We start from the raw sequence: 12414 nt of genomic DNA, 5'->3' as shown, positions 1-12414 counted from the left end.
CTCGGGGGTGCAATCTGCAAAAGCTCCATGATGACAGCCCTTGTAAGTTTTTTCTTTCGTCCTTCTTCTTTTTTCCTTTTTTTTTTACAGTTTAACCATATACTGCTCAATTTCAGCCCCTATGCCATGGGCCCTTGCAGACGAGAAGCGGGCGACAGTCAACAGTCCTAGCAGCCCCCTTACCATCTAGCTCCTGGATGGGTCCGGTATTCGGGATTCCAAATGTGGTGCAACAGGAACAGTAGGTAAGGTACTGATGACTGTACCACCTACAGGTATAAAATAAGGGTCAGACTGTCAGTGACAACAGACTAAAACAGTGCACTACTGTCGGCAGCCACAATACCGAGGGACCCACGTGGGTAGTAGGCAGGTAGGAGGTAACCTTAAGAGGTAAGAGGTACCTGTGGTACCTGCCTTGATGTGGTGCTTGATGTGCGGGGCCCCAGGAGTCCCTTGCCGGTAGTGCTCCGGGAGTCAGACCGCGGAGATTATGCCGCGCGTGTGCGTGTAAAAAATGAAAAATGATCTGCGGCCCTGTATGCTTACTACCCCCGCCAATCATAACAGGCAGAAAGAGAGGCCACCATACTCATCCATACGGTCATACCAGAAAGTCAACTACGGTCCTGTCAGTACCTGTCACTCAGTACCTAGGTGGCCAGACTCTTCTGCTGCACAGGGATCAGGACCCTTCATAGCGCATTTGTCTCAAGATTGCTGAATCTGTTGATTGCTGATGGCTGATGGCTGTGCCAACTTTATGGGAACATGGTGCGTCGTATCTTACACTTTGGACCCTAATGTGGCCGAATGGATCCTGGATACGGCAGCTAGCTCCTTCCAAGATGACGAGAAATTCGACAATGTTGTTTCTTCCGTCGAGGCAAAAGTGGAATCTGGATGCCCTACTTGGCCGCATGAAGGTTGAAGAGAACGTTCTGGATGCTGGCACCCTCGTATGTGTATAAAAGTCGCCGTCACCCAGGCATCACCAAGGACCTTTCTGTGATCATCCGGCAAGCAGGTATCCGTCCATTCAGACAACGACAACAACCATACGGTAGACTACCTACAACGACAAGGAGAACAACCACAACTACAACCACAACCACAACCACAACAACCACAACCACAACGACAACCACAACCACGACAACTACATTACCATCAAACGTCCAGCCAGCTCTACTCTCGCCATGAAACTAAATTCCGTATCGACTGCACTCCTAGTGCTTGCTATGACTGCAACCACGTTTGCAATAAGGCCCCCTCTCAAAAAGTCACTTGTTGCATGGTGGGGCCGTGACGGCATCCCGTATAACATCTGGATAGACGCCGCAGGAGCATCTTGGGTCTCCGACCAAGATGCCTTTATGATGAAGAATCCTCAAGCGGTTGACAATTACATCCATTACCGCTCACTAGAGAGGCAACCGCCCTGTAATGCGCAAGTGTGTTACTCATGCGCGAAGCCAGTTAATCCAACGACTCGGCCGTGTACCTATTACAATTACTGTAAACGCGAGCCTGGAGCACCAACAGGGGGTCATTGTTAGTGACGTCGGAGGAAGAAATCAAGCTCGTCGGGAAGCCGGCGAGAGATGAATGTACCCGTCCGATGCGATGCGATGCGATGCGATGCGATGCCGTGCGGTGCGGAAGTGGAAGCTAGCCAAAGGTATCCGCGCAGAACTTCGAAGGCTCCTAGCTCCCAGGAAATACGGCGAGCACTCCCATCTCTTGAAGAGCGCGAGCGAGATAGGACATTGTCAGGCTCACATCATGAGGACAAAGACAGCAGCAGCAGCAGCAGCGCGTGGCGATGGGTGTTTCCAAGAAGAAGAAGAAGAAGAAGGAGAAGAAGAACAACAAGTAGCAGAAGTTGCCAAGATATACATATGTGAATGAGACGAAAGACGGGTGAAATGGGAAACCTACAAATCATCAGAATTACATGTACATACTTTACCTACCTTACCTCAGGTACCTACCTACACTTCGTATAGAGTCTAGAGACACCTTCCAGCTGGAGTTTTTCCCCCAAGACCGCTCATCTGACTTTTTTCTTGGTTCTTGTCTTGTCTTGTGTCTTGTGTCTTGATTAGGGGTAGGGTTGCTTGCGTACCTGATTGGGCTAGCTACCTAAGGTAAGGTAAGGTAAGGTAGGTATACAGTTGGGCTGCTTAGGCATCAGAGTAGTCCCTTGTAGTAGGTAGATGTCAGGTTTGTCAGGCATGTATGTAGGCAGCAGGAGGTAAGGTAAGGTAAGGTAAGGTACATGTATATGTAACATGTACAACTTTTTTTTATCATTCATGTCAAGGTATCGATAGGAGAGTACATAGGTAAGGGGAAATTTTACCTATGTACAATGCAGTCATGTAATTATGTAGTCGTGTACTAATAACAAGGTACAAGTACTTGAAGTATCCCGTCTCCCCGACGCGGGTACATAGTAACAGTACGGGAGAACCTTGAAGGCATTCGAGAAGAATCAGATTATTAGAAGATAGGATGTTAGGAAAAAAACAGATTACCTAAGGTAGGTAATAAGGTATTGTAGGCAGGGTGGTCCCCAATCAATCAAACCTACGAGAGGCCCAAAGTTTGATTGATTATGTAATCAGTACCCTCAACTTTGATTAAGCTTTAATAGACCCCCTTCAACTTTGATTGAAGTTTGATAACTTTGACGACTTTGACCTTCCTACGTTACCTCGGCGGAATAAGCTCCGATTGGCTCAATTATCTTACCTAATCGACCGGGATACCGAGGTCTTACCTAATCCTCCCCCTTCCTCGGGCTCCCCGGGCTCCCTAGGAGGAAGGTACCTCCCCTCCCGGGCTTCCTAGGGCCTAGGCTCCCCTAGGGTTACCGGGTATCCTAGGGTTATATAAAAGAACATATAGGATTTGGAAATAGTAGGAGTTGTTTTCTATATAGAAAAAAACAACACCTTTTTCCGGATTTTCTCGATTTTTTTTCTCGATTTTTTTTTCTACTTTTTGGCCTACTTTTCTCTCTCTCCTCCCTACTGGCCTCAGGTTTGGTTTGCCAAGACTTTGCCAAAGTTGGGAAGTCTTAACTTTGATTGAGGTTTGACGCCAAACCTTAATCAAAGTCTTGGCACAACTTTGATTGGGGACCACCCTCATTGTAGGGAGTCTGGGGACCCCTCTATAAAAGTGCCTCAGGCAGGTAATCTTGCACATTTTGTACCTTTTGTACCTACCTATACTGTAAGGTGAGTAACCTGGCGCAGCTCTATATTGATGAAGTCGGTCGTATGCTTGACGCATTTGGCGAAACTGTACAAAGAGTCCAGAAAGAAGAGGTGCTCCTCTTTACTATCTGGTAGGTATGAAAAGGGTGGCAACTATTACAGGCATGCGGCAGACACTACGGAGCAACCTCCGTTCTTCTAGCTCAGCAACAGTCGTCTTGGTCTTACGACACGTCTCAGAGATGATGTTGTTGATACGACAAGTTTCGCGCTGCTCCGCCTTCTATCACCGCGTTGGCTTCTGTAGCGCAGGTTGAGACAGAAATACGCAATCGGCGAGGCCCCGGTGGCCGAGCGATAGCCGCAACACCATGTAATGAACCATGTTGATACCTGCACCAAGCCCGCCAACAGCCCGTCGGCGTGCACCACCTTAAGGGGTCCTTGCAGACAATAAGCCCTCAAAACTCTGTTCTTTTTGTCGTGACATCGAAGACCTCTCACCAACCTGAAAAGTTTCCCCTGGCTCAGGGTCCTGGAGAACAGCCCCATGGATATGACTACGAGACGCAGGACCTCAGTGGTTGAGCAGATCGAAGCTCGTGATTTGGCTACGTTGGTATCTGAGGCATATGATCGACTGCGAGGCAGAGTAGTGCGCACTGCAACGACCCGTTTGCAATGGCTAGGCGGAAACGACGAATCGGGCAGGTCCGGGGAGGTGTATGCAAAACTGGAAGGGCACCAGCACACCGGGTCGTTCAAATACCGTGGTGCTCTGAACGCAGTGATATTGTCCAAAGCGGAAGTGGTCGTCACTGCATCGGCAGGCAATCACGCATTAGCGCTGTGTGCCGCAGCCAAGGCGGAGAACAAGAAGTCCCATATCATCGTGCCTGTTGGAGTGTCCGAAATCAAAGCCAAACGGATCCTGGATGAAGCGGACCTGGTATCCTTCAATGGAAACGATCTGTACGAAGCGACATCAGCCGCTCAACATCGTGTGGCTGATCGCGGCGATCATGAAGAGTATATATCACCATATGCAGCTGTCAATGTGGCCGCCGGGGCTGGCACCATGATGATAGAAGCGATGGAGGATGCGGGCGAGTTTGATTACGTCGTGGTTCCACTGGGAGGCGGAGGATTGGCTTCTGGGGTTGCTGCATGGTGTTCTGTTCACTCCCCCAAAACGCGCGTCATCGCCGTGCAGCCGGCAGTCTTCTCTCGGAAATGGAACGACAAAGATCGCGGAACATTGAAGTTTTCCCAATGTCTGTCCCAAAAGACAGCTCCCAGCCAATGTGACGGCCTGGGGGTACAGCTTCTCGACACGACTCCTTTAGCGGATATCATTGACCATCACCTGGCCCAAGTCGTTCTTGTCTCGGAGGATGAGGTGACATTGGCCATAGCTGAAGCGCTGCGATTTCAATCCTTAGCCCTTGAAGGTTCTGCTGCGGCTGCCATTGCCGCCTACCACCAGGTGTCCGATAACCTATCTGGGAAAGTCTTGCTGTTGCTGACTGGCGCAAATGTCAGTCCTTCTGTGATTGCTCGCGCTCTTGTCCAGGATGTGGACAACGATGGCCTACGTCGTAGAATGGGCCTCCGCAATATATTCAACCCCGCCGAAAGGTACAATGCACCAGAGATGAGCAGCGGTAATTGCGAGGATAAGGCACTGGCTCTGTCCGATTCGGCTTTGGTAATTGATGATGCAGATTGGCCTGAAGCTGCCGTCTGCCCATCAACGCTGGTAGAGACCCTCGTTCAACGACTCATCGACGGCCTCGAGACATACCGAACGCTGGACGACCACCGTCGCGAACTTTCGAGGGAACTGCACCTCCGGAACGACCTGTGGTGTCAGAGCGCGGCCGACGCCCTATTCTCGCATGTGAAGGCACTGGCAGGAGAGCTGCAGGCTGACTTATCCACACCAGGCCTTCCCTACTGGGTTGCAGAGGAAAGGTATCGAGTCCTGCTCCAGCTGTATTCAACCTGTCGCTGCCTCTTCGATCGCGCCAGTCCTTCATACGACCAGGCGATGACGGAGTGGTTCGCAGATGCAGCATCGCAGAACTCCGCTATGGTCAACTATGATCGTTATGGCGCATTGGCTCTCCGTGATGCAGAATTGATGCTGCTCAATACGCTACGGCCCAGCGAGACTCACGAGACCAATCTTGCTCTTCTGCTCACGTCCAGCGGGATGGCGGCATTCCAGATCATTCTCCACTACATTGTGCGGAGACTGCGTTCTTCTGATACTGTTCTTCTGCCTCCTTACATTTACTTCGAGGCCTCTGAGCAAATAGTCTCCCTTTCCAACACAGGCGCATTCATGGTCTGCTCGACTGACAGCTACGATGCTGCAGATCTGATCGCTGCGGCTGAGCAGTGCAACGCCAAGGTGGTCTGCATAGACCCCGTGGCAAATGTCGCAGGCCTCCCCACAACGAATGTCCGAGAATTCGCTAGGATTGTGTCATCAACAGCAGGTTGGGAGTCACGTATTGTAGTCATTGACGGCACTATGGTCTCAGGAGGTTTGCCTGTGTTTGACTGGTTCGTAGGCCCACATAAGCCTCTCGTGCTCTACTCGGAAAGTGCGAGCAAGTATGCCCAGCTCGGCCTAGATATCCAGATGGGTGGACTAGTGGTCTTTCCGACGAGCATTGAGGCCGAAATGCGGAAGATTCGACGAGACGTTGGAGCAGTCATGTACGCACGAGGCATATCGCTTCTTCCATCGCTGAGCTTCGATCTCTACCAGAGTCGCGTATTGGAGCTCAGCAGGAATGCCGAGACGCTGTGTGCACTGCTCACTGCCCAGATCAAGGCCACGACCGCTACCGTTGCCTACCCGGCCCAGTGGAAGGCGCATGGCTGGCGCCACGGCGGCGCAGTGGTGACGATTGACTTCGTGGAAAAGGGGCTCAACAACCGCGAGGGGCTGGACGCCTGCATCGGCCTTCTCCTCTCTCATGCTCAGGCATCAAGTCTCCCTATCACCAAAGGCGTGAGCTTTGGCTTCTCGACTGCAAGAGTTTCGGCCAGCTCATCCATGGCAGAAGGGTCTGATCCGTTTCTCCGCGTCTCGGTTGGCGTAGAGCGCCCGCATGTCTCCATCCTGGCCAGTGTGATTTCACGCGCTGTGAATGAGTATGCTCGGACCTTCTCCCAGAGCACCTAAGAGCATATACGTGTGCTGTCGTAGACCTCGAGCCAAGGTTGGCAGTGCATAGACTCGACATCATGGTGGTCTGACTTTGAGAAAAACTCTGACATGTCATCCTCGGCAGGTCGGGGCTTGCTCACGTCTGAACATGGGTGCATCGTCCTCGGTGTCCACGTCATGATCAATACTGAGGTACTACACTTACACAGGGATCAGCTCCGACCACGACATCTTGTTAGGTATCAGAAAAGCCCTCGTCTTGCCCGTAGCACGATCCTTCGGCGCGCTGTGAGGGTACGTCGCGAGTACACGTGCTTGCGATCGCATTTCTTTTGGTATCCAGGTGCATCATCCTTGTCCTTTCGCTGTGATGGACACCGCGACTTGTTGGCTGGGCGCTTCTGCAAAGCTCGATTCAATCTCACTAGACAGTCTGACTTGCGTCGTCAATGACTACCCGAATACAACTTTCCCACCTCTTCCACCGATAGTCACTTCCACATGGGCAGGCGGTTCTGAAAGCGAAGCACCTTAGCCATAGTAGTAATTGATGATGTTGGTGCTCGTGTCCGGAGCGGCTCTTGATGTGTGTAATCAGAATCTCGTCTCTACAATCGCGTGCACATATGAATTCGACACGGATCGTGGCGTTGCTATTGGCGGCTGTCATGTGATCGTAGTTTCCTTTGTGAGAGTTTCATGCTATTTCTGTACACGAGAGGCAAATAGGCAGACAGTTGTGTACTGCATAGCTCTTGGACAATGGTGTCCTCATCGGCGACTCTAGAGGTCGCTCGCAGGCCCCATCGGGCCTGCCCTGCACACCAGGAGTGCCTCGCTATGCGGCATATGCCTCAATTATGACAGTCACTTCCGGCACGCTGGATCAAGCTAGTCGCTCTCGCTGCCAGGGCCGTCCGGACCGTCGTCTTCGTCTTCATTGACAAGATCGCTGGAGGCCAAAATCGCGAGTTCAGCTTTCTGCAGTGCGGCTCTTAAGTCGGTATTACGTGGATCGACCAGATCTATGGGCTTCAGCTTTGCCTTGTTCCGTATCCTGTATTCCATGAGTTAGTGCTCCTCACATTCGAAGGTATCATCATGTCCGGAAAGCATACCTCGGGTCACAGCCCGCATCAACTAGAATGTCCACCACAGCTTGCCCACGATCCCGCTCCTCCGTGCTGAGGCCATTGCTGAACCGCACGGCGCTATGCAGTGGCGTGTCTCCCTCTCTTCGATCTTGCCCATCGATCTCAACTCCTTCCTGATCCAATATTGCATCTAGCACTTCATAGGAGCCGAAGTGCGCCGCAACGTGGAGGGCGCTGGCGCCCAGAGCATCGGTGCTGGTGTTGAGGAACGCAGCAATGGCGTCGGCATTGGAATTGAGGGGGCTGCCCTCAAAGACTTCAGACAAGAGGGTGGTGTTGTTACGACGGCAGGCTTCCAGGAGAAGTTCTTTGGGAGAGGCACCTTCGTCATCAGCCATGATTGATGGTAGTGGTGGCGGAGGATGGATGATTCGGTCTTGTGCTATCGCCGAGCGGTCTTGCTGCAGAGAATGTGTTAGAATATGCGGTGTTGTGTAAATCCCCGTACCTCCAGTCCAATCCAGGTCTGTTTGAGGATCGATGTGTGGTGAGCTGAGGAGTTGCGTTTAAGATGACCACGGGAATCCCGGGACCCACCAGCGAGAATTAGTTCTACGCTACTGTACCTACTTCTCTTCACTTCATCGATCAAAATCTTCATGTGAATACCATGATCGTCCCAGACTTGCATCCAACTTGCCTCTCTTGACATTCCACTCATCACAACAGCCTCCAATTCTGACCAGACACTCTTGAAAGCGGATCCAGGAAATCCCAAGAACGACTCACTCGACACAATACGCAACCTTCTTACGACAACAACGAAAACAAGACCAAATACCACCACCTCGTCCAAATCACCTTCAGAAACAAGCCAGAGCAGGAAAATCCCCCCCAAAAAGAAAAGAAATTTCAAATCAATCAAACAATGCTCCTCTTCTGCCCCTCCTGCAGCAACATGCTCATCGTCTCCCAAATCCCCTCCTTCCACACCGCGCCCGAAGACAGCATGCACATTGGCAAAAACCGCTTCGAATGCCGAACATGTCCCTACCAAATGGTTCTCGACCGTCGCTACTACGAGCGCAAAAACATGAAGCTCAAAGATGTCGGAGACATTCTCGGTGGAGCCGATAGTTGGAAAAATGTCGACCAAACTGAAGGTACGTCCAATTTAAATTTTGTGTTTTTGCAATCACTACTTCCTACGACTGCTGCTATTTACGACTACCATCTACTACTGCTTAATTCCTGATATTTCTTCAATTGTGGCATGGAAGTGCGCACTGACTCTGGCTTGTGATTTGTATAGCGAAATGTCCTGCAGAAGGCTGCGAGAGTCGAAATGCCTATTTCAGGCAAGTGCAGATTCGAAGTGCAGATGAGCCGATGACGAGGTTCTACAGATGTGTAGAGTGCACAAGGGAATGGCGCGAAAATTGATCATATCCGGTACTCATGATTTCACACTATGGTTGGTCATGGCGTTCACCTTCACTCGATTATGAGGATACTGGGATATGGAGTGGAAACAGGAATGAACCTTTAGCGTACCTATGCTTCGATGATACCCACGATGAGGAAAAGCTAGAACATGTCACGCGAGCATGTGGAGCACTTCTCAGCAGTCAAAGTATGCTCCAAAAGTCTGCTTCCTGTCTGTATAGCTTATGGAAGCTGCTCTTAACAATTCGCTCCGCAATTTCCTGCCTGTTCCCGGCCGCATGCCTGCACGTGGCCGTTATAATGCCGTGTCGCCGCAGTTGTGGCGCAATATTAAGTGCATCCAAACCGGGTCCGGTAGTGGTATCTCTCCAAATTCTGGCTCCTAATCATTCTGGCGCCCATGTCATGCCTTCGGACCAAATACATTCAGATATGAGCAAGGTCTCCGCTCCGCAACTGTGCCACTTTACTCGGCGGCCCTTGGTCGACGTGAACCTCCCTTGACAGAGCGCATTCGGTTCAAGAAGCCACTGACCCCAGAAGTAGTTGGTCTCTCTTCATCTCCGCTGCTGACTCTGCCGCTTCGGCTGGGCAGTCGAGCGTCACTGGTACGCGTTCTGGTCAATGGTGGCGCTCTCGGGCTGCTTCCTGCTCGTGGTCGACTGTACGGCTTCTCTTGCTCGGCAATGCGGATCTGGCTTCCCTTCTTGTCGAATGCCGCCTCGTAGTCGTTGTCGAATGGGTTGACCTCGTCATCCTTGTTATACCTGGCCTGGACTGGACCGCCTGCACTCATAGCCTTACTTGTTGGTGGCGCAGGCGGACTAGCCTTACCTCCATACTGGTAACGCGTTTCGGGGCTACGCAGATCATCTGGTCGATCACGCTTCGAGGCCGACATGCCACGGAATCGTTGCGCAATTGACTTCTTTCTAGACAAGCCGCCACCATGGACTTCTGGGTCTTCAGAACCCCGTCGCTGCATGTCTTTCCTACTAGCAGGCGCACCCTCTAGGAAGGTAGAAGTGCCCAGGCCAAACGTCTCTTCGCCGTGCACTGGCTCGACTTTCTGCCGTGGGTCGATAGTGATCGGCTCTGTCTTCCACTGGTTGGTTTCCGTCTTCTTCCGAGTTCCCGCAAACTCCGAAAAGCCTTCCTCGCCACGGCCGTGGAACGTGTCGAGATCGATGCGTGATCGGAGAGGTCCAGCGCCACCAAGTTGCATGTTCGCGGAATCTGCTGGGAACGCCTGCATTGGTGCTCGTCGGTCCTTCTTAGCATTGCGATGAGGATTACAGGCATCGAATGGACCATCGTGGTGGAAAACTGTGACTGTCAGCCTCGCTCATCTCTCTTCATAGAGCTGGTGCAACTCACGGCCTTGACCGTAAATACCAGTCACATCCAGCTTGTCTATAATGTCTAGCCCTTGCGGCTTGCGCTTCGGCTTCTCGCCGTTGCGGACCTTCTCCTTCTCACGCTGCCGGCGCTCCTCTCGCTCCCGTCGGCGCTCCGCCCGTCGGCGCTCCGAGGACTCCGTGCGCTCACGATATGGCTCGCGGTCCATGCGGGGTCGTCGATCTTTCTCCATGACTGAAGAGTCTGATGCTCGTCGTGGCCGCGGTCGGGGAAATCCGCTCCTATCCGGACTGCGTAGTGGTCGCGGTGGTCGCTCGCGATCGCCGGGCGGTGGTCTATACGATGATGGTGGTGGTGGTGGTCCTGCGCCTCCAGGTCGCGGCGGAGCTCTATTCTCAGGACGCTTGACCATGTCTGTACCAGTTGTGAGTTTTGGTGAACATGCCCATGATCGTGACTCACGTCAAGTACTCACTTGCACCGTTTTGTCCGTTGGAAGATGGTTTGTCGAGGAGTGAAAGGTCGTTCTGCAGCGAAGGAAAATTAGAAAACATCTCTGCAAACCTCTGGAAGCGCTCCATTGTGCATATGTGCATCGACTAACGACACGTGTACAACACACACCGCGAGAGGGCGGTTAGATAGGAGAGAATTCTGCTAGGATGGATGACACAGCCCTGCTTTACGACAGGGGAGGTGCATGGCGGCGGATGCGCAGCGCAAACGACGACGACAACAGTAATAACCCCGAGACCACTCACAAAGATATCGTCCGGAATCTGCACTGGACGAGCGGGCTGCTGCTGCAGGCGGGCGACTTCGCTATCGTCGAGGAATGGGTTGGTAGACATTGGGCGTTCGGGCTGCTTAACAGCGGGCGGCGTGCCGGCGGTGGAGGAGTTGTAGTAGGTCGGGATGGCAGGCGACGGGGAGGCTGCTCTTCTGAAGGGGTTGTTGCTGGAAAAGGAGGGAGAGAGCATCGGGCCAGGGACGTTGGAGGAGGGTGGGAGATTCAACAGCAGGCCAACGGGCGCGCGGTCTCGGCCTGGGCACACGCGCAGGAGTGGTCAGTATCGTTCGTGGTCTGGCACAGCGTGTATCAATTCACGACAAGCGTGCAGCAGCAGCAAGAATGGGTGGATGGGTGTTGGTTGTGACCCAACGTGAAACAGGAGGTCGTCATACCTGCGGGCGCCGCTGCGTCGGCGAAGAAGGCCATTGAGGATGGGAAGCTGCTCGCTCCTTCGCACCCTGTGCGTTTCGTCGTCTACCTGGGTGGGCCGCCGTGTAGATCGTATTCTCCCAGCTCCTAGCAGTACGGTAGAGAGTACTATACTGTACCACACTACTGCACGCTCGTTGGTGTGCACGCGGACAATGGCCGAGTGTTGTTTATATGGATGCAACGCCGCCCCGGCTGGCGTTGTTGTCTTTTTGCGTGGCGTGCAGCGTGACCTGCGTCGGGCGTTTGCCTTCTCCTCTCGCGCGTCCCGCTCCCTGCACACTAGACTGCCTGTACCCGGTGGAATGCTCGGACGCAATTGGCGCGCGTCGTGGGTATGGCCCTAGTTCTGCTCGGTGGAATGCCCGCCTGCGATATGTGTTGATGGTATGGGTATGGGTATGGGTGTGGAGGGGGGGGAAGGTGGGTGGGTGCAGTGGTGGTGGTGGTGGTGGTAAAGTAAGGGAAGTTGGTGCAGGTTCGTCCAGACTGTCGATGGGTAAGGTAAGGTAGGTAGGTCGAGAAGGCCAGCACCTCGCGTGTACACCTGACGCGCACTCGTTCTGAGGTACCCCGCGCGCGTCAGTTCTTGGCACGCACTCGAAAATAAAACACTGCACTCGTTTTCAAATCCACTAAGTTCTGTAAAATATCGACAAAGGTAAGTTTCTAACATTCCAATACTATTTCAGCACTGACATGGTAGTAGTACTACCACTACCACTACCACTACTACCACCACCACTACCACCACCACCACCACCACTACCACCACCACCACCACCACCACCACCACCACCACCACCACCACCACCACCACCCTCCTACCCCACCACCCTCCTACGCAGAAATGGATACTGTGTATGAATCCAAGGAATATAA

The 12414-nt window shown here is 52.7% G+C and overlaps 6 protein-coding genes across 6 annotated transcripts; 4 read left to right on the top strand and 2 right to left on the bottom strand.

The window, feature by feature from the left end:
* Positions 1 to 624: 624 nt before the first annotated feature.
* Positions 625 to 1134, top strand: SEPMUDRAFT_145894 (uncharacterized protein). The gene has a single exon (XM_016903327.1). The coding sequence runs from the start codon at positions 747 to 749 to the stop codon at positions 969 to 971; it is 225 nt and encodes a 74-aa protein (XP_016764831.1). The 5' UTR covers positions 625 to 746; the 3' UTR covers positions 972 to 1134.
* Positions 1135 to 1234: 100 nt separating this feature from the next.
* On the top strand, positions 1235 to 1919 carry SEPMUDRAFT_145893 (uncharacterized protein). The gene has a single exon (XM_016903326.1). The coding sequence runs from the start codon at positions 1242 to 1244 to the stop codon at positions 1557 to 1559; it is 318 nt and encodes a 105-aa protein (XP_016764830.1). The 5' UTR covers positions 1235 to 1241; the 3' UTR covers positions 1560 to 1919.
* A 1369-nt stretch (positions 1920 to 3288) lies between these two features.
* SEPMUDRAFT_145892 (tryptophan synthase beta subunit-like PLP-dependent enzyme) lies at positions 3289 to 7061 on the top strand. Its single transcript, XM_016903325.1, has one exon. The coding sequence runs from the start codon at positions 3778 to 3780 to the stop codon at positions 6424 to 6426; it is 2649 nt and encodes an 882-aa protein (XP_016764829.1). The 5' UTR covers positions 3289 to 3777; the 3' UTR covers positions 6427 to 7061.
* Positions 7062 to 7069: 8 nt separating this feature from the next.
* On the bottom strand, positions 7070 to 8008 carry SEPMUDRAFT_129599 (ankyrin repeat domain-containing protein). Its single transcript, XM_016902299.1, has 2 exons — positions 7530 to 8008; positions 7070 to 7468 (listed from the first exon to the last, which is right to left on the bottom strand). The coding sequence occupies exons 1-2, from the start codon at positions 7901 to 7903 to the stop codon at positions 7303 to 7305; spliced, it is 540 nt and encodes a 179-aa protein (XP_016764828.1). The 5' UTR covers positions 7904 to 8008; the 3' UTR covers positions 7070 to 7302.
* Positions 8009 to 8414: 406 nt separating this feature from the next.
* Positions 8415 to 11908, bottom strand: SEPMUDRAFT_145890 (Pal1-domain-containing protein). Its single transcript, XM_016903324.1, has 6 exons — positions 11496 to 11908; positions 11072 to 11355; positions 10786 to 10837; positions 10329 to 10724; positions 8818 to 10277; positions 8415 to 8668 (listed from the first exon to the last, which is right to left on the bottom strand). Exons 1-5 carry the CDS (start codon positions 11527 to 11529, stop codon positions 9418 to 9420), a joined length of 1626 nt encoding a protein of 541 aa, XP_016764826.1. The 5' UTR covers positions 11530 to 11908; the 3' UTR covers positions 8415 to 8668; positions 8818 to 9417.
* Positions 8434 to 8948, top strand: SEPMUDRAFT_34035 (uncharacterized protein; the record flags this gene model as incomplete). Its single annotated transcript, XM_016908556.1, has 2 exons — positions 8434 to 8668; positions 8818 to 8948. 2 exons carry the CDS (start codon positions 8434 to 8436, stop codon positions 8946 to 8948), a joined length of 366 nt encoding a protein of 121 aa, XP_016764827.1.
* Positions 11909 to 12414: the final 506 nt, after the last annotated feature.

This window comes from Sphaerulina musiva (assembly GCF_000320565.1).
Source record: "Sphaerulina musiva SO2202 unplaced genomic scaffold SEPMUscaffold_1, whole genome shotgun sequence".
Lineage (NCBI taxonomy): Eukaryota > Fungi > Ascomycota > Dothideomycetes > Mycosphaerellales > Mycosphaerellaceae > Sphaerulina > Sphaerulina musiva.
This window is presented reverse-complemented; position numbering and strand designations above follow the sequence as displayed.

Coding starts and splice junctions, on each gene's coding strand:
- SEPMUDRAFT_145890 (XM_016903324.1), bottom strand. CDS start 11,529: ATGGCCTTCTTCGCCGACGCAGCGGCGCCCGCAG. Junction 11,356..11,495: donor CGACGCAGCGGCGCCCGCAG/GTATGACGACCT, acceptor GCGTGTGCCCAG/GCCGAGACCGCGCGCCCGTT. Junction 10,278..10,328: donor TGGTATTTACGGTCAAGGCC/GTGAGTTGCACC, acceptor TGACAGTCACAG/TTTTCCACCACGATGGTCCA.
- SEPMUDRAFT_145893 (XM_016903326.1), top strand. CDS start 1,242: ATGACTGCAACCACGTTTGCAATAAGGCCCCCTCTCAAAAAGTCACTT.
- SEPMUDRAFT_129599 (XM_016902299.1), bottom strand. CDS start 7,903: ATGGCTGATGACGAAGGTGCCTCTCCCAAAGAACTTCTCCTGGAAGCC. Junction 7,469..7,529: donor GATGCGGGCTGTGACCCGAG/GTATGCTTTCCG, acceptor CATGGAATACAG/GATACGGAACAAGGCAAAGC.
- SEPMUDRAFT_145894 (XM_016903327.1), top strand. CDS start 747: ATGGCTGTGCCAACTTTATGGGAACATGGTGCGTCGTATCTTACACTT.
- SEPMUDRAFT_145892 (XM_016903325.1), top strand. CDS start 3,778: ATGGATATGACTACGAGACGCAGGACCTCAGTGGTTGAGCAGATCGAA.